At 40.4% G+C, this 21,418-nt stretch overlaps 1 protein-coding gene across 10 annotated transcripts in view; it reads left to right on the top strand.

The window, feature by feature from the left end:
• The window catches only part of LOC122549771 (histone deacetylase 9-like), a 789,364-nt gene that overhangs the window by 484,670 nt on the left and 283,276 nt on the right, over positions 1-21,418 (top strand). For all 10 annotated transcript variants that reach the window (XM_043689769.1, XM_043689771.1, XM_043689766.1 and 7 more), the window contains 2 exons: positions 8,448-8,585; positions 12,847-13,048. In XM_043689769.1, the coding sequence (XP_043545704.1) occupies positions 8,448-8,585; positions 12,847-13,048 (340 nt within the window). The remainder of the gene's footprint in view (positions 1-8,447; positions 8,586-12,846; positions 13,049-21,418) is intronic.

The raw sequence follows: 21,418 nt of genomic DNA on the forward strand, positions 1-21,418 counted from the left end.
ATTTAAAGCATTGGAGATTAAATTCAGTAATTACCATTCATGGATCAGTGTTAACTTGTTGAGAGCCACAACAATGTTTCCTCATCAAGTATGACAAGAATAATTGATCAGAGCAACTCAGATTATTCTGAATTAGGAGGTTTTCGGTTGTTAGATTAATTAATCAGTGCTTCTATATAAACTGAGAAATATTTCTGCCTGATGTATGGTAAAAACAGGTACAAATTTTTAAAATCACAAGGATTCATATAACTGAGACAGAAGAGCATTCTTGGATCATTTAGAAGTGATATAAATTGATTGAACTCATCATACATGCTGCATAAAACAGGGTCTCGAGAGGTTCATTTGTTTATGATTCAGCCTCACAACTATTTACTTAATTAGCTTGCTATTATGAAAATAAAACATCAGCTTAAAAATGGATAAAATGCTTATTTGGTTCCGTAGTATTTCAGACTGTAATGTATCCTGCGATCTTAATAAAACTGGCATTCCCTGTTTTAGCAGACATTTAATATTATGACACCTTTGTTTTCAGTGATCTGTTTATTGGCGTAGTCTCCATGACCTATCGTTTCATGTCAGAAAGCCCCCATAAAGCCTCAGTAGGAGGTTCTGTTTTGAGCAAAAACATTCAGTGTTATTTTTCATGTTAGGAATCAGCCAAAGCCTCCGAGAGAAACAGCGTGGTATTCATGGGTTGCTTTTTTATGCTTTTTTTTGCCCAAGATAATTGATATCTCAGAACCTAAAGGTCTCAAAAGCGGAGGTGACAAATTATTACAATTCTGTCAGGCCAGGACCTGTGTGCTGTTTCCCTCGTGGAGGTGGCTCTTTTATTTGAGTCACAGATGCTTTTTTGTTTGGGAAGTAAGCAAGGATTGTTGCTATACTGCTACACTAGGTGTTCTTTTACATCCAAGTTTCTCCCCTGTGGTCAGAGTCATGTTACAACTGGGAGTCCCCAAGAAGCCACAAAATAAACGGGAAACTGTGAAGCCTTCTCTTGTGTGTGAGTGCTGAGCGGGAAATGTGGGGCAGAAGTTGAGCTAATTAGAAAAAAATTCAGATCAACCATCCTGCTTCTTACAGCTAGAATTTCAGCTACATTTCTTTAAGAAAGGAAGTACAGTTGTCACTAATTCCCTCTGAGTGAATTGTGATGGAACTCTGTGGAAGTATGGACAATTATAAATGTCCAAATTGCTGGTATTATTGTCAATATGATATCCAGAATGTGGCACAAAACCAGCAGCAATTTCAGCATGGAGTATTATGCCTTCAGCTTGGGCCGTCACCCTGGAATGGAGTGCTGGAACAGACATGCTATTATCGGGTACAGAGCTGAGGAAGAGCTATGTGTTTGAGATACAATTCTATGGATGAGACTTGAAAACACAGGAGTGCTCTGTTTGTTCTAGAGATTACAGAAAATATCAAAGATTCCATGACACTGTTTGTGAAACAACAGAGGTCGTCCAATGCCTTGGTCTCTTGATACCAAAGGCACAGAATACAAATTACTCATCTGAATGCTTTTTCTGCTATTTGTTGTGTGCTAAATGATTGTTCTGTTTGCCAGCGCAACATAGATTAGCGATTGATGTAATACCTTTGAAGAATTTGAGGCACTTTTAAGAAACATTTCAAAATGTAGACTAAGATTATAGTCTTTATAAAAAAAGGCAAATCATAGAAGAATTTCAATCATTTTAAATACACCTTTGGAATGTTTTACATCCTGTCCCTTTCTATGTAACTATGACAAAAAATGTATCATCTGTTGGCTTTTTTTCTTTTTTTAAACCCATACAGGGTTAAAATTTAGATTCAGTCACAAAAAAGTGGCATACCTTGTTTTCATATACAATATCCCCAGAACAGATGTTACATTATAATGGGTATCTGAGGCTGGGCCAAACTATTCAGATATAAGTATTCAGTGGTTTTCTTTGACTGTATGTGATTTGGCATCGCTTTCTGAGGTACATATTTAAACTGCTTTTGCCCAATCTATCTTTAATCTATTGACAAGATCAAGATAGGCTGGAGAGACTCTGTAGAAGGTCAGTAGAGAACAGCCATTCCCATGGTTTCAACATTGATTTTTCAATTCGGTCATTCTGTGCAAGTCATGCTGCAGTCATTGCTACCTGCAGTGTTTGAAATATTATCATTTATTTCTTTATATAAATTTTAAAACCAGGTTGAGTTTATTGCTGAGGCCAAGGTTTATACAGCACTATTTCTTTTGCTTCTGGAATTTTAGCAAAACTATGCAGATGATGATGCATGATGTAACATAAGCTGAAATACAAAGGTTTTTCTGTTCACTCCATAAACTGAGATAATACTTCAGAGGGAACCACTCAACAGACTAGTTTGAGAAACTGAACATGAGGGAAAGAAATCAAGTGTAAAATCGTAAAACCATAACATTTGCGTTATGCTGAATATTGAATTGAATAATCTTCTAAAACAAGCTGTTTGCTTGGAAGACAGTATTTACATCCAACACAAGAAGATGCAAGCCTACTGGGATCAGTATAATTTTCAAAAACATTCAATTATACATGATATCCATCAGTGGCTGAGATGCCGCAGAAGTTATTATTTTGTTTTAATTATGACATTCAGTATAAACATCTGCAGAGTGGCAAAGTTCTTCAGTAATAAATAAAATTGCTGAAAATGCATTTAAGATCACACAACAAAAGTAAGCAAAAACCGAGCTAATGGCTGGAATCTTCTCAGCTCCTGAACAAAGTGGGCTATGGTGACTCAGTTGGGAAAAGGTGGTAAGCTTGGCTGAACTAAAGTTCTTGACGTCATACAAAAAAAAAGAGATGAGAATTTCTCCAATGAGCCGCCAGAGGCTGGTTTCCATGAACTTGCCTGCATTTGTATACCGTTAGTACCTAACCTCGCCTGGTTGAAATGTATTTCCCTATTCTCCTAAGCGGCAGCTAGAAATGAGATGGTGACAATTTCTGACATGAAAGTCGGAACAAGTACCTGGTGACTCCAGCTCGCTGCTTGCTCTCCTGGCATCCATCTTTGTCAGTATTCCTCAACATCTCAGGGTGTGGGCAGTGACTGTTCACAGCCATCTTGCAGGAAGCTTAGTATCAGACAAAACCAAACTTCTCCATATTTCTACAGCACATCTCCGACCACTAAGGTTTTTATGAAGATCTGTAGCTCGGGTTATGCTTGGAGTTGTTGGCCGGTTGATTTTTTTTGCAAATGCTTCATCCCCTTACTGGGTGACATCTTCAGTGCTGTGTAGCCTTCAGATGAAGCATTGTTGTTGAGATCTGCCCAAAATGTAAATGGTTCTGTCTGTTGTGGGGGTGGTTCTATTTCTGGTTTTGTGCTGTAGTGGTCTTTCGATGGGGTCTATTTCAACATGTTTGTTTATGGCACCAGTGGATGAATACCAGACTTCCAGGGATTCCCGAGCTTCAACAATGGCTATGCAGCACTGAAGATGTCACCTAGTAGGGGAACGAAATGTTTGCAGAAAAATCAACAGGCTCAGAGAACCAACCAACACCTTACATTTCTGACCTCCTCACAATACAGTCTCCATTTCAAGGCTGCACAGTGGAATGCACCAGTGCCTTTCATTCTAATGCTGCATCCAACTTATTGATTCAACCTGGTGGATCTCGGGACTCACTACTTGTTCTCCTACTTGTGGGTGGCACGGTGGCACAGTGGTTAGCACTGCTGCCTCACAGCGCCAGAGACCCGGGTTCAATTCCCGACTCAGGCGACTGACTGTGTGGAGTTTGCACATTCTCCCCGTGTCTGCGTGGGTTTCCTCCGGGTGCTCCGGTTTCCTCCCACAGTCACAAAGATGTGCGGGTCAGGTGAATTGGCCATGCTAAATTGCCCGTGGTGTTAGGTTAAAGGAGTAAATGTAGGGGTATGGGTGGGTTGCGCTTCGGCGGGTCGGTGTGGACTTGTTGGGCCGAAGGGCCTGTTTCCACACTGTAAGTAATCTAATCTAATCTAATCTAATCTCTTATGCTTACTCCTTGGATGCAGACAGCCTCTCAAGCTTGGCTTGTCCTTTTGGACTTCTCTGTCTCTTTCAGAAATGAGAGGTTCACGGTATTTCTGTGTTGCCTAGCTGTTCAGAGCAGATACAAAGCAAAGCCTTTGTCATGGTTGTCAGCAGTGATCAGTTAAGGCGGTGAACATGTTGTCGAATGCACTTTGTTCCGTCAGTATTACACCTAAGCCATATGCCAGCACGGCGCCTGGCAATCACACTGCATGTGCTTCAATCAAATTACCAAGTCTCAAAGTCTAAGGGAAGTAGCCCTTCAGCAAGTCAGGGTAGACTGCTATCAGTCAGAAATTTCCAGTAGATTCAATCAAGGGTAATGTCCCATATCAGTTCAGGGCTTGGACACAATCAGTTGGCTCTTTGGTGTGTACAAGATCAGAGTTTCCAAATCACCACAGTTTGATGAATGAGTCATAGTCAGTCCTGCAGGTCCAGAGAAGACAGTCCAGCCATCTGTGTTATGTAATTGGGGAACGGTACAGAGATCAGGCAAATACCGAGTCACCCATCCGGAAGGGCAATCTGTCCAAGTCATACAAGGGCATGAGCCATGGTCAATCCTGGGCGGATGGAGGGAGGGGGAGTCAAATCACTGAAAGTTAAGGGGCCGGATTTATCAGAGCCCACAGCTATTGTAGGGAACTTGGGGAAGTCAATTTTGTGGGATTGCAGGCAGTATGCTGGGATGCAGAAGGGACCATCATTGAGAAGGGAGTATTCATGTCATATAAGGTGGAGGGACAACAGTAGAGGACATTGGTTATTGTAGGAGGAGGGATATTGACAATCGCATCACCCTGGAGTGGACAGGGGAACAGTGCAACATGATGGCTAAGCTGGAGGGCCATGGCTCTGAGGGGAGTAGATGGGGAAATAAAGTTGCTATTCAAAATGATATATGCACATGTGTGGATGCTGGGCTCGACAAAGAGTGCCAGAAAGTAAAGGACTTAACCAATTCTGGTAAAACCTGGCCCAAGATTTCAGGTTGATGATCTTTCATCCGAACTGAATTTGGTTTCAATTAATATACATGTAAGCCTGGATTTACTCTACTGCCTCATAGCGCCAGAGACCCAGGTTCCTTTCCACCCTCGGGCAACTGTCTATGTGGAGTTTGCACATTCTCCCCGTGTCTGCGTGGTTTTCCTCCAAGTGCTCTGGTTTCTTCCCACAGTCCAAAGCTGTGTTGATTTGGTGGATTGACCATGCTAAATTAAATTTCAAACATTAATTTTGAGTATTTTTAAAACTTTCATGAATTGTGAGACCTATGAATTAATTACAAATGTTACTAATAACAAACTGGCCTGTTCTCACTTTACAGTAGCATCTGGTTATCTGTTGCAGCTTTCCCGTTTATTTTTAGCTAAAATTAGAAACAAACATCCTTAGAAATGTGAAGGAGAATCTAGACTCACCGATCTATAACATCAAAGCATGTTTCCAAATGCCATTCTTTGGACCAAAATGTTTGAACGTACAGATATATCGCATATAGGGAGGGAGATGAAGGCTGTACCTGATCTTGGGGTTTAACTGTTATTCTTTTGTTTGCGTATTCCTTTTTTTCAGATTTAGCTGCCAGAATAGCCCCAGATATTGTTTATTTACAAATAGATTGAGCAGAAAACCAATTCCACAGTGTATCCTCACTATTTCCATTTAACTAGCTTTGCATGCAAACCCTTAACATTAATACAGCTATTCTTAGACTCTGTATAACATTTACACTGACTGGAATATGGTTGCAGTGTGCTGTAAGATATTGCTATGTCAAACCTGAACATCACAACAAAATCTTGCTGAGATAACTGCAATTATCTATTTTGAATTTGGGCTCGGTGTGCAAATTTCTTGCATAAGACATAGGAGCAGATTGAGGCTATTCAGCCCATCAAGTCTTCTGTGCCATTCGAACATGGCTGATGTTTCTCAGCCTCATTCTCCTGCCTTCTCCTCATAACCCTTGAGCTCCTTACTAACCAAGAATCTATCTACCTCTGTCTTAAATGACTTGAACTTCACAGACTTTTGCAGCAATGAGTTCCACAGATTCCCCAGCTATGGCTGAAGAAGTTCCTGCTCATCTCAGTTCTAAACAGCTGCCCCTCCAGTCTGAGGCTGTGTCCTCTGGTCCTAGTCTCCCCTACTGGTGGAAACATCTTCTCCACCTCCACTTTATCCTCTTGGTATTCTGTAAATTTCAATCAGATCCCCCTCATTCTTCTCAACTCCATGGAGCACAGACTCAAAATCCTCAACTGTTCTGCATGACAAGCCCTTCATTCCCGAGGATCATTCTTATAAACCACCTCAGCATCCCACCCTCCTCCCAGCAACAGCACATCCTTCCTTAGATACAGGGCCAAAACAGTTCACAATATTCTAACAGGGGTCTGACAAGAGCTATATACAGACTTAAGCAGTGCATCTCTGCTCTTGTATACTAGCCCTCTTGAAATGAATGCGAACATTACATTTGCCTTCTTAACTGCCAACCGAACCCGCATGCTAACCTTGAGTGAATCCTGAATTCAGACTCCTAAGTCTCTTGGTGCTTCAGATTTGTGAAGTCTTTCACCATTTAGAAAATAGTCTACGCCTCTATTCTTTCTACCAACGTGCATAACCACAAACATTCCCACATTATATTCCATCTGCCACTTCTTTGCCCACTCTCCTAGCCTGTCCAAGTCCTTTTGTCACCTACCTGCTTCCTCAACACTACCTGTCCCTCCACCTATCTTTGTATCATATGCAAGGTTAGCAACAGTGCCATCAGTTCCTTGGCCCACAATGTTAATGTATATTGTGTATAGTTGTGGTCCTAATACTGACCCCTGCTGACCCCAGTCATCATAGATCTACATCTGCCACCTTGACTTAAATTTTTGTTGTGTTTCATAAATATTCTGTGAAATGCAACAATGTGAATTTATTTACTCTGGCTATTTTATTAAGCTGTAAACATCATTACAAGCCAGAAACGTTTTGTTATTAATAATGCGTAAAGTTCACTGGATCAGTGATGGCTGACAATTTTACATGATGAGGCTTTGCGATCTCAACAATTTACACAGGGGCCACATGCATCTCGGTGCTAAACAGTGTTGAGCAGTTGGTCCAAATCTTAGCTCCGATTTTTCTTTTGGTGCTTTCCCACCATGAGGGACAGTATAAATCATTCTTTAAGAAAAAACATGGATTAATTAAGGATGGTCAGCATGAAGATCAGCCCAAAAACTGCTATCTTGCCTCTGTCTCTTTCACTCTGAGTTTTGACTTTGCTGACAAGTTTGTTACACTGCAGCTAGGGATCGGACTTCCCTTTTGATTGGTCATTACAAACGCGATGTGATCGCACTAGAGGAGTACTGAGATTTGTGAGGATGTTGCCAGAAACTGAGAAATTTAGCTTTGAGAAAAGCTTGGATAAATTTGGATTTTTTTTTTGGAACAAAGGAGACAGGAATGATTTAATTGAATTGTATAAAATTATAACGGATCTTGACAGAGTGGACAGGAAGGTTTAAATTCCCTTTGCAGAGGTCAATCACCGGAAGGCATAGTTATAAATTAATTAGCAGAAAGGTTGGAGGGAAATTGAGCAGAACATTTGTCACCTCGAGGATAGTGGTATCTGGAATTCTGCCAGAAAGACGAGCAGAAGCTGAAACCCTCGTTATATTTAAAAAGAAGACTTGAAATATCGTAATCTGAAAAGCTGCTGACTAAAGGCTGGAAACTGGGTAACCCTTTGTTAGCTAGCACATATACAATGGGCAGAATGGTCTTGGATTTTATCATAAATAGCAATAGAAAATGTTTTAGGTTAGATTACTTACAATGTGGAAACAGGCCCTTCAGCCCAACAAATCCACACCGACCCACCAAAGCACAACCCACCCAGACCCATTCCCCTACACCTAACGCTACAAGCAATTTAGCATGGCCAATTCACCTAACCTGCACATTTTTGGACTGTGAGAGGAAACCCACGCAGACACAGGGGGTTGTGAGGTAGCAGTGCTAACCACTGTGCCACAGTGTCATAAACTCAAAGTGCCACCTCAAAGAATCTGCATATAAAATCATAAGGATTTTTTTGTTTACAAGATATTTTGTGTTCTAACCTCACTACTGTATTATCTTGTTCTGCTGCTCTAAGTGGTTACTGGGAGATGACACAGCTCTGAGTAGTTGTGTTAGAAACAGAATGAACAGCATCTGGATTCCAAATTCTGGGACTTCCCATTTTGCTTGAACACCATCATATGCTGTAACCAATGTCTCACACAGAAGCAAATTGAAACATTGAACAATGTGTGTGATGAGTAATTTTAACAGTTCTTCTTCTCAATAGCAGTTGCTGCCACATCGCAGGATTCTGACTTGGGATGGATCAGTGAACGCTCTAAATCTCTACACATCACCATCGTTACCCAACATTACTCTGGGTCTCCCAGCTCCAACTGCCTCATCTGCCTCCTCCCACATCAACGTATGTAATAATTACAGGCCTAAAGTTACTTAATCTCTTTAATCAGTTACATTGGTTGAAGCACATAACAATCCCATGAAGCATGCAGGCTTGTGGTCAGCCATTATGATAGTGTTGCCATGTTTAAACCAAAAATTACATCTCTGGTATTAAACCACTGAGTAATGAGATCTATGCCAACAGTTTCTCATGAATCTAAGATCTTAATCTTAGTTGAAACATTACTGAAAAAAGACCAGGTGCTTCCCCGTAGGATATGAGTGTGAATAATTCCTGGGTGGTGTCTCTGTGACTGATTCAAAGAGAATCACTGGGGGCATGGAGATGGTCCACCCACTCACTTTTTGTGATCTACAGCTTGTATGAAATAAAGAATCCTGGGAAGGGTATTTTTTTAAAAAAGAAAAACATAAAATATATCCAGGAACTTTAGACTTGGTAAGACTTCTGAGACAAATAAAGAATTATTCAGATAATAGAGGTGATTTTCCCTTCCACAGCATTTGCAAGATGCTCAGTTCCCAGGCATAGCACTGGCTAGAGACCATCATTATCATGCCTTCACCCACAGCCCAAGTTGAGATTTACTGTTACTCATTGGGTGTCTTCCTGAATGTATTGAGTGTCATGATGGTAATGAGATGGCAGGTAGTGTGTTCGCAGTTCGAACAGAGGATTGCAACCTATGTCTGAACCTCTAGGACCAGAGTGAATGTTACTGGTGCTGGGGGAAGCCTGAAGATTGAAAGCGAGCAATCCAAAAAGATCCTGCAGCAGTTTCCTTACTTTGTCACAGGGTGATAGTTCTGATACCAGTTGCCAACACCTTGTAGTTTCACTGTTGTTTTTTTACCTTGTTTACTGACACTGTGACATACATGGCATGAATCTGTTTTGGAATTATGTCCAACTAACTAAATATCCCAACGCAGCCCAAATTTAAATTTTCCTAACTCAGGCAGGTGTAGTGTACACCAGATCCCTTGTAGCTGTCAGACGCCCTGTAAGGAGGTAGACAGTGAACATCCAACGCAGTTTCAATTTCTCTGTCTTACAATGTCTGTTTTAATTCCTGAATCCAGTGAGAAGTCTATTCTTCATGTACAATCTTCTCACATCAAAAGATGTGTGCCAAGAATAAAAACAGAAAATGCTGGAAACACTTTGCAGGTCAGGCAGCAGCTGTGGAAAGAAACTGAGTTAACATCTCAGTTTAACAATCATTCAATCCACGGGAAGAATGATAGAAATGTGGCAGGTTTTGAAATGGAGAACAGGAATGAAGAAAAGGGAAGGTCTGTCTCCAGGTGGTGCATGGCAGTCACCTGAATACAAAATGAAGCAATAAAGAAAGAAAATGTTAAACTAATCAAATAAAGTGAAATGTAATGGTGACAGAGAATATGATCTGAAAATTTGAACTGAATATGGAGTCCAGAAGTGATGCTTCTTGTGTTGAATTTCACTGGGACACTGGAGCAGGCCATGGACAGAAAAGTCAGAATGGGAACAAGGTGGATCATTATAATAATTAGCAACAGAAAACTTGGTGTTGTGCTCACAGACTGAATGGAGGTGTGTTGCAAAACAATCTATGTTGTTCTCCCCATGATGGAGGAAACCACCCTGAGAGCGGTCAATACAAAATACTAAACTGAAAGAAGTACAAGTAAATCCCTCTTTCACTCAGAAGGGCATCCAGGGATTTGGGAGGTGAGAAAGGAGGATGTAAAAGCACAAGCGTTGCATTCTCTATGTTTACACATATTGGTAGTAGGCAAGGGAGGGATGGTTAGGTGACCAAGATATTGAGGAAGGAATAAAAATCTGAGTGCTGGAACAAACTCAGGAGGTCTGGCAGCATTTCTGGAGAGAGGAACAGAGTAAACGTTTTGAGTCTGGTATGACTTCTTCAAAACTGATTTGAAATGTTAGCTCTGTTTTTCTCACCACAGATGCTGCCAGACCTGTTGAGTTTCTCTAGCACTGTCTGTTTTTATTTCAAATCTCCAATATCCACAGTGTGTTGCTTTCATGTTGTGGAGGGAATGGTCCCTTTGGAACACTGAAAAGGTACAGCAGGAGGAGATGTGCTTTCTGCTACATAGTGTCATGCTGGACGTGGCAGAAAAATGTACAGGATGATTAAGTGAACACAGAGGCTGGTGGGGTGAAAGCTGAGGACATGGAAACCATATCATATTTCTAGAGGGAATGGATGGGGCAAGAGCAGAAGTTCAGACAGGAAAAACTGAGTTCACTGGGGCCGTAACAGGCCAAAATAATAAGCCAACCAGGATGACCTTGTTTCCAGATTTTTAGAAAGGAGTTAGAAGCAGGATGTGTGTGATTGAGGAGGTTATAAGGTTGGGGGCTGTGAAGCCAATTTCCACAGGGAAAATAAGCTGAGTGGCAGGCTTGGAAACATGTCTTGATCTTTGTTAGTCGGGTTAACATCCAGAGGCAATGGGAGGAAACATCAGAGAGTTGGTTTCCAGCCTCTGCTAGCTAGAGATCAATACATCAGGGAAAAACAGCAGTACATTTGTCAGTAAGTTTGCTCATGATGTCAGGATTGGACTGGAGAGAATGGGAAGCTTCAAGTTTAGAGTAAGTTAGATTGGAATGAGTGAGATGAGCAAAGGAATTGAAATGTTCAATCTCATGGTTCGAGAGAAGGTAAGACGCCACAGAGAGGAATCCACATAAAGAGGAATATTGGACAATAAGGGTTCACTAACTGGGATGGGATGGGGGAGTGCAGAAGGAAGTGGGCGGGGTTGAGTCTGCGGCTAAAGACGTAGACATGGAGACAGGTGAAAGAATAAGAGCTGAGTGTCAAACCAAGCTTGAAGTTCAAAGAGATGAGGGCATAAGGTGATAAGCTAGGCCTTTGCTGAGGACTGATTATTTAGGGTCAGCGATAGCAAGATCAGTATCAAGACTTATGTAGCATGAAACTCTAAACATTCAGGTCAGATCAATGCCAACAAAAATGGATTAAATATATAAATCGTTGTGGAGGAAGATTGAAATTCCCACTCTTTGCCCCACCCACAGGCACCACCAGTGTTGACCTCACTCATAATCTTGTCTGCAGGCCACTTCTGATCCACAAGTGTTGTCAGCCTATTAGGCCAATCAAAGAGCTCGTTAAGGTTAAGCATTGCCAAGTGGAATGTTTTAGCGGCATGTGGGCCTCTCACTAAGGCTGAATCATGGCCATGCAATAGAGGTAGTGTCTGGGTGAGCACACTGGGGAAGGGGTCTTCAGATAGTATTCCATCCACAATGAGAATCATGTTAATTGTCGAACCACAATTGCCGCCTCTAATCTCCCAATGGAGGGTTACTCTCATGCAGTGATAGCTTCAACACTGTGGCCTGACATTCAGAGGATGCCTCAATTTTTCTCACTGTCATAACTCCATGAAAGATTCTAACTTATGGTAACACCCTGCTGATCTGAGTGCTGGAAGGTCTCCTTGGGGCTCCACCATTTTAATTAGACAAGCATTCAGAGAGGCCCATTTTACTGACTGCCTCCTAAGAATGGTTCTTTTGTACTGATTCTGTATATGTAGAACCCTGACCCATGTTTTCTACCAGTAGCAGGATTGAGAATCACAAATGAATATTCAGCCTACAATTCGTTGACATTACTTCAAACGGACACTATAGAGGAAATTAGTCTTCAATGATAAGGCATAATGGCTAATCATCAATTGTGATCCCTGGTCAATCATCTTTTCCAATTTTGGCCTTATCTGTCTTATCTTTGAAATTATTAAATACAGAGTTAAATAAAGGCATTTTTGACTTTTTATATGAATTGTTGAATGATTGAGTTTGAATTTGCAGCAATGGAATCCTTATAATCGGGATTTTCAAATAGAGGAGACTGGGTCTTTCATGGGTGAACACCTATAGAGGGAATAAGGTCAGTTACAGCCCTGGAAACAAGAGCTTGCTATTTGTCAGTAAGACCGGTTTGTAAAGTCCTTTCAGTGGCTGTTCAATCCAGCCTTGAAAGAGAGATTGATCGACCATCACAGCATCAGAAACTTCCAAAGAACAGACCATCTTCCCCAACCTGCTTGCTTGATTGGGGTGAGGCAAATGGCACTGTAGGGAGAACGAGCAAATGCACCATAATTTTTTCAGATATTAATACACTGGCAAAGAAAACAAACCCAGTGAAGTTACATGTACAGTGTAATCATGACTTAAATATTCATTTATAGATAATCATTTGTTCTAGGCCTCAACAACAAATCAAAATACTGACAGACACGCCATCCAGGGAATGACAGCCCTTACTGGACAGTTCAGAGGAGGAACTCCCTTATCTGCTTATTTACCAACTGCTCCTTTTGATGGGAAGGTTAACAGCACCCATCATGCCCTGCTACACCATGTGCTTCTGATGGAACAGGTTCGAAAGCAGAGTCCTCTCACAACGGGTGAGTTGTATTTGCAAGTGAAACTTTTGGATTCTAACTGAGAGTTTGGAATTTTCTGTTCAAGTGAGAATTAATTTTACATAAGGACATCAATATAAAAGGAAACATTTTAGAAGTATTCATAATTCTGAATCAAATATATTTGCTTCAAAATGTTCACCTGTAAGTAAGATTTCAGCACGGTATCTTGATTAATGGAATGGTAAGTGTTTTGTTTGTTTCTTTATACAGAGTACACAAAGAAAGTCTCTCCTACTCCATTCCTGAGAAAATGTGTGGAACGTATATTCTTAATAAATAGATCCACAGGCTTGACTATTTTCTCAATTGCATAAAGTGAGCTTGTGAACTTTTTCGCATTTCACAGAAAAGGTCTCATATCTTGTAAGACTTATTTTCAAAAAGCACTGGCTTTCTCAATTAGTTAATTAAGACTTCAAGAATTTAAAAATTCAGCCACACTGCTACTGTTTTACAGACTTAAACTGGGTGCTCTTATAAGCATACAGAATCAGATCACTCAGTTGACATCAAAGGTAGTTTCTAGAAGCACTTAAGAAATCCATTTTAATATCCTTTCGTGACACTTTTGTGAAAGTCGCCACCTCTACACCTTACTTGCTGTATCATCATGCTACGAACAGGTAGCAAACTCCTGCAGGTGCATTATTTAAAGGGCTTAACTACATCTTACAATTGTTTTACTGGTTTGTTCTGTTAAGCTGCTGGCCAATTTCATGACCTTTCCTCGGATTTTATCTGTTTTATATTTGAATATTGACTTAAGTGCCAATGGATTTGCTCACTAAACTGCACTGTCAACAGTTATGTTATAATCATGGGTGTTCGAGTCAGTCTGACCTAGAGGTTGCAGGGGAATGTGCAACAGCCAAGAATGAGGCAGGAGAAAGCAGGTGCAGCTGGGAGAAATGGAGGTCATGCCATTGTAGGCTCACAGAGGCCATTACACAACTTTGGTGTTTGTTGTGAGTTTAGGCTCCTGAAGATCTATGTTAGACACATGGGTTTGACTGTGTTTGGATTTGGCAATTGAGGGTTAATCTTACCATACCCATAATTCTAAGTGAGAGGAAGTTATCCAGAGATCCAAGGGAACCACCCAGCAGACTTTGGGAGAGAACATTCCAGACTGATTGAGCCTGAGCCGGAAAGTTATTCAAGACAGAAGCATGCATTACACATCGGAGTGATGAGAAGTCTTTTAATTAAGTAATGTGTGCTAAGCAGCATTCCTAAGAAAGGAAATTTTAAAGTAATAAAATAATCTTTGGATTAAACAGTCACTATTAGTCCCAGACCAAAGTGTTGGGTTACAATAAGTGTAAAAGAAGTGAAGTGTTTGAAGTGTAAAGAAAAAGAGCTGTACCAGAAATGATAAAGCACTGAAAGGTAACTGAGTCAGGAAAATAATAATTATGAAAGAACCATTTACAGTTACAGTAGATGCATTGGAATTTTGATCACTTCAAGCCTATCAAAATGTTAAAACAAATAGAAAAATCTCTCTGCTGAAATTGAACTGTGCTGGACCTTGTTTGAAGTGCAGTACTGGATGTTCTTGGAATTGCAACAATATTGGTCAGCTCTCCCATGCTTGGCTCATATCCATTATGTGTTTAAGAATATTTGAAACTGCTATAAAAGAACAAAATGTTCTTCTCTTCCCTTGTTTACCTCCATTTCTCTTGTTCTTAAACTTTTGTTTTGTTGTATTTGTTAAAGCAAACACTTCAACAATGTGTACTTTCTCTTTAGCAAAACATCACCTCAGTTAAAAGATCTATCCAATCAGGTTCCTGTTCGGAATCTGGTAGTAATACGAACTGGATGTTCCCCATAACGATTTGGGTTGTGAGGTCATAAAAATGCCATGAGCTTTTAACTTTGTCAGTAATCTTTGATTTAGCACTTTATCAGATGCTTCTATAAACCTAAGTGCAGTTCATCAACCAGTTCCCTTTTATTCACAGCTGGTGTTACCTTCTCAAATACTCCTACAGATTGGTCAAATGCAATGAAAGTGATATTGGGGAATAGTGAAATTCAATGGGGTTGGGGTGGGGCTGGTGTAACTCTTCAGTCCCTGAGTGTAGTTTGGAATGGAAAAAGAGGTGCATTCGTTGCAAACACATGACACAATCTGTCCAATTATCAAACTATTTGAATTAATAGAAGGAAAATTGGAATACTCTATTATAGGCATGCAAACTTTCATTGGACTTTGCTGTCTATGTTGCAGCAGGTGATGCTTTGCAACTAGACATCAAGAGGAACATTTATTTTCAATATACCTTGAGGAACCATTCGCCAACAGGAGACCTGACACCTTAGTGAATTACATAAAGAGTAAGAACTGAGAGAAAAGAAGTGCGGTTGGAATATTTTGTTGGATTAAATCATTGTGTGTTACTATTTAAAACATGTGTATAAATCCACCAAGAGCTCAGAGCTGTCTGATATCTGTTCCTGTAAGATGCAATGATCTAAAATGAAAGGAATTTATGCATTTTAGATTATTTCTAATTGTGTGTTTGTTGACATAGAATAACTACCAATTTGTTCTGATTGGAAAATGCAGGTTGTTTGGTAATGAAGTCCTTTATAAAATTGGAAAAAAAACATTAGATTGATTTTCATATTGAAAATTTTAGTTTCTTGTCCCTCAATGTAAAAGTTAGGATTAAGCCCATACTCACCGGCTGGCTTGTCCAGCATCCATTTCACAGATATCAGGCTGTTGTGGTAAGATGTCATCTCCCATTTCTGAGGTATGATGTACTGTGTGTCATTTATTATATCAATATAATTTTATTTAATCTTTGGATTTTGAACTAGAGGCATGTGCGTTTTAGTCTATGTATAGGAGGGTTTTAATAATTAACTGATCAGTATTTCTGGATGAATGATTTTCAAACTGGTCTGTGCCAGAGAGTAGCTAACTGAGGGCCCTTCTGGAATGATAATATGAATTTGTTTGTACTGTGAAAGTTGTACGTTTGGGAAGAGCAAACATTGTATGGCATTAGCCTGCTTTCAATTTAGATTATTCTGCTTAGGAAAACTCTTAAATTGGAAAGCTTTTAGTTTTAGCACACAGAATACCTGGCTGAAATCGGATGTAAGAACAGTTCCATCTGGAGAAAGGAGTTAATTCAGAACATTTGGGAAATAGGATTACCTCAATGTAAGGATTTTAGTTTGAAATTTAAGAACAAATGGTTTTGGTTAGAAATCTAAAGGGGGTTTTTAAAGCTGAAAAAAAAGTTTAAGTCCAATTGTGTGAATAATCAAAGAAGGCAGGGTGGTGGCTCAGTGGTTAGCACTGTTGCCTCACAGTATCAGGGACCCAGATTCAATTCCCGCCTTGGGCGACTGTGTGGAGTTTGCACGTTCTCCCCATGTCTGCGTGGGTTTCCTCTCACAATCCAAAGATGTGTAGGTTAGGTGAATTGGCCATGTTAAAATTGCCCATAGTGTTCAGGGATGTGTGTGTTGGGCCAAAGGGCCTGTTTGCACACTGTAGGGATTCTAGATTATTCTAAAAACTATGAAACTCATGTGTGGGAATTAAAAGAAACTGTTCAGTCAAACCTGTCGTTGTGAAGAGAAGGGAGCAATTTCTACTATGTGAGTACTATAAAGTGATAGTGTTGTGATAGATAGAGTTGCATTTTGCTGTCTGTTTTGAAATCTTTCAAGTTGCGCTAAACATCCATAGTTTGGTTTGTTATACGTTATCTTCATCTGTTTTGCATAATAATTTTCTCCTTTATTGTTAAAATCAAATTAGCATTGCATGCATATGTTTCAGTGAAAGACCACCATGTAAGATAAAAAGAAATCTATCAAGCCTGTCTGAGCTCTGAATTGTCCAGTACGAACATCAGCTGGGATTTTAATGGAGGAAATATTGCATCTGAGAGCTGCTGGCCAATCATACAGCCTGGCGCTCTCTTGTCCCAGCAGCGCCACCTTGAGTGGTGACTATTACTGGGATTACAGCAGCCCCGAAAGAAGAAGAGATGTGGAAACTTGTCAAAATTAAGTCAAGGATCCTACCGGCTTGAGTTTGCAGGCTCAGGCAAGAAAGAGGTGGACAGGGTTTGGGAATATGATTTCATCTGCCAAGTTGGACACTTGGTACCTGCATCTCATTCCATAGGTAAAGAAAAGAAGGATATTTTATCAGCATTGGTGGCACTCATCAAGAACAGTTTCTTAACCATCTCTCCATGGGGAGTCATGCTGTGTTAAAATGTAACTGTATCCTGCCTGATGACCTAGCAGATTGTCTCAGTGTCAAAAGTGTTATTGATACAGAGGCCTCAGTCTTAAGGTCAAGTTGCAACTTCCACGTGTCACTCAACAGTTGACCTAATGAGAATAATGTAAACCTTTTGCATTCACAGCCCATAAGTGGCAGGAGCTAATTTCAACCAGCATTACGAACAATGGTTTGCACAATGGACAGGAAACCTTCCAAGTTTAGCTTAATTAAATATTTATGTTGAGCTTTCGGCCAAGTGTACAAAATTCACAGGAAATTGGAACCACCAAGAAAAAAGTTTGATGAACAGCCAATTTAAGACAAGGAGATTTCTTCCCAATATATCTGAGTAAAGTATGAATAACTCAGTTCCTTTAATTATTTTTTATTCACTCATGAGGTGTGGGGATTTATTGCCCATCCCTAATTACCTATAGAGCAATTAAGAGTCAACCACATTGCAGTTGGTATGAAGTCACATATCAGCCAGCTTAGGTAGGCTGACAGATTTCCTTCCCTAAATGGCATCAGTGAACCAGATGGGTTTTTCCAACAATTGGCAATGGTTTCATGGTCATCATTGGACTCTTAATTCCAGATTCCTTATTGAATTTAAATTTCACCATCTGACGTGGTTTCGAACCCAGATTTCCAGAACGTTAACTGAGTCTCTGGATTAGTAGCGATAATGCCACTAAACCATTACCTCCCCATAATCTATTTTTCCTAATCGATCTGTTCAGGGATGTTATTGCTCACCTCTGGAGCAGGTGGGACTTAAACCCAGGCCTCCGTGATTCAGGGGGTAGGGATGCTACCACAGCACCAGAAAAGAGACTTCAGATTCCTATCACCCTGTTACAATCTGATTGCGATCACTTGCAAACTTTTACAGCGAACTTTAACATAGAATCTCATGCATGACAAATTATTGCAGCTCATTTTTTATAACTGATATTGAGTTCTGGAACACAATGAACTCTGCAACTGTGAAGACAAGGCAATAAGAAACATGCCTGCAACTTTATGTTCTTAAACAAATTTGTTTGAATAACTCCTGGCTAGAAATCTTACAGAACATGTGGACAAGTGAATTCAATAGCTTCCTACTAGCTTTGTTTTCCTCTTACCTTTCCTATTGTTCTTTCTCCCAGTATTCCATAATTCATCCACTGACATATGCAAGTTACGCTACAATAGCACAGCATGATTGGTAATGAATTACTCTGAAGTACCTTATAATGAGCTGAATTAAGCTAGCAGAAGTTTTTATTCTGTTTCTCTGAAGAATTCCTCAAGAATCAACCACAATACTCAGTATTGCAGAAGAAAACAGCACCTCTGGACTTTGCATCACTCATTACACCTCTTATAAGGACGAGCACAGTACCCCACCATGAACAATTTAGGAGAACCTAGAGAAGGTGATGGCCTAGCAGCAAAGTTGCTCAAAGCAATAAGCTAAGATAGAATTTGAAACCAAACATGGCATATTTGGAATTAAAAGTCTAATGATGACCAGTAAGCCAATGCAGATTGTCATAAAAGCTCATGTGATCCATTAAAGGAAGTAAACTGCCTTAAAACTGAATGGATCACCCAGCATTGACTAAGGCATCACACAGGACAATGTCACAAATACAACCCTGTCAACCTTACAAAGTCATGTTTAGTCACATCTGGGTGCTGGTGAGAACTGATGCACAAACTAGTCAAGCAACAGTCTGCTATAGTCATAGTTACAGAATCACACCTGTCAGACAATGTCTGAGTCATTAGGTATGTCTTGTCCACTGGCAGGCAGAGATACACAGTTGGGAAGCATCAGCTTAACGTAGAGGAGTCCTCAACATGTCTCCTGACTCCACAAAGTCTCATGGTATCAGGTCAGACATGAGGAAGAAACCTCATGTCGAACCCTGACTCACCTGTCCCCACATTCTTTGCTGTACAAATGTGCTCTAATGTCCTAAACATTAATCAATACTCGTCCATGTAGAACAGCACTTGGAGGAAGCACTGAGGGTGATAAGGACACAGATGTACTCTGGGTGGGTATTTCAAAGGCCCAACAACACTCAAGAAGCTTAGAGTCATAGAATATACAGTATGGAAACAGACCCTTCAGTCAAACTTGTCCATCCTGACCAGATATCATAAATAAACTTAGCCCCACTTGCTAGTATTTGGCTCATATCCCTCTATACCATTCCTATTCATATACCCATCCAGATGTCTTTTAAATGTTGTAATTATTCCAGCCTCTGGCAGCTCATTGCATACACGCACCTCCCTCTGCGTGAAAACGTTTAATACCAGGCAGAACAAAGCAGCCTGCTTGATTGGCACCGCATCCACAAACATTCCATCCCTCCATCACTGATGCTCAGAAGTAGCAGTATGTATCAGTGATTGAAAAGTTACAGAGTTGGCTAGCAGAAGAATGATTGATTGAATACAAACAGTTGATGCAGTCATCTGAGAGTACACAAAGCATCTTGTAACACAAACTGTTGGAAGCTTTGAAAAGACCACTTCCCAGAAGATCATTGAATTTAATTGCAGTCTGGCCATAAAATGCTATTGTCAAGACCTTGTGCTCCAATTTCCAATTGGACTTGTGTCTAGTTTCATTTTACTGGTGAAAAATCCAAGCAGGATTAAATTGACCTCATTCCTGCCTTCAGAGATAACTTGGATGAGTGCCCACAAATATTTGTCCAACATAAAGACATTGGCTAGATTACAGGGTATTTATCATAGGGCATTGCCACATCTGACGCAGGCTGCATCTTGAATTTTTTGCCAACCATGTAATAGGCAGTTCAGGATACACAGTCTCAATTCTTAATATATCACAAAGTGTAAGAAAGCAACCTGTAGTCAGGAAGATTCAAGTGTAGACCATTGTTTAAAAATAAATTTGTTGAAAACTATAATGTGAATCCTGCAAGTGAAGTCTAGCTTGTAGTGTTCACTATGGTGGTCCTAATAACATTTTGTATCCTCGTCTTAACTTTCCATTCCAACATGCTCCCTCCCACCAACCCTCCAGTGCCCAAAACCACAAGAAGCAGAGATGGGAAATTTAGCAAATTAATAGCCATGATTTCCTGCCAGCTATAGACAAAATATAGAAACACTTACCACTTCTGCTATGTACTCTTCCCTCCAAATCCATCTAGTTAGCTGAAACTTCATTCTCACTATAACATTTGATAATGGTTAAGGTGGTCACACAAATCTAATTATATTGATATTCATATTACATTCATGGCTAACTTAATGGAATAGAACCAAAAAAAGTAACCCTTGGTGACCAGCACTCTATTATTTGCTTTCCTGATCCATTTGTAGTGGATTTCCTTCAATTATGAACTCATAACAGTGAGACAAGCAAGAGGCTGGAAGAGCATAGCAAGCCAGGCAGCATCACGAGGTGGAGAAGTCGACATTTCGGGTGTAATCCTTCTTCAGGACTGGGAGTAGGTGTAATATAAGCTCTCCTTACACCTACCCACCACAACCCTGAAGAAGGGTAACCCAAAACGCTGACTTTTCCAACTCCTGATGATGCCTGGCTTGCTGTGCTCTTCCAGTCTCTTCCTTGTCTACCTTGGATTCCAGCATCTGCAGCTATTTTTTGTCTCATGACAGTGAGAGGCTGACAGACTTTCATTTAACAATTTGTGCATATCTTTTCTAAAACCATTTTAATCCATAAAAGGACTCAGGTATTAAAAATCAGATGATTGAAACCAGAAATTGATTGTTTTATTTTACCTCCCTTATAACATTGTTCAGTTATTACCTGGCATGTCCCAATATACATCTCAAAGCAGCAGCAGCTGAATTTTACAGAGCTGTAACTGGGAACTAACTCCAAGCTGGCAACTGTGAGACATGGAGGCAAAATGTTGCTGGTGGTGGCCAATTAGCAACCTGTCACTAGGGTCACCATCCAATTGTAGGTGACAGCCCCACCCCAAGAGCTGCCAGCCCAATCAGAGTGATGGAATTCAATAGCCCCAGTGGTGCTACCCCTAATGGTGGCCATTGCTGAGGGTGCAGCTCTAGGATGA

Source organism: Chiloscyllium plagiosum, chromosome 5 (assembly GCF_004010195.1).
Source record: "Chiloscyllium plagiosum isolate BGI_BamShark_2017 chromosome 5, ASM401019v2, whole genome shotgun sequence".
In the NCBI taxonomy this organism is placed as follows: Eukaryota; Metazoa; Chordata; class Chondrichthyes; order Orectolobiformes; family Hemiscylliidae; genus Chiloscyllium; species Chiloscyllium plagiosum.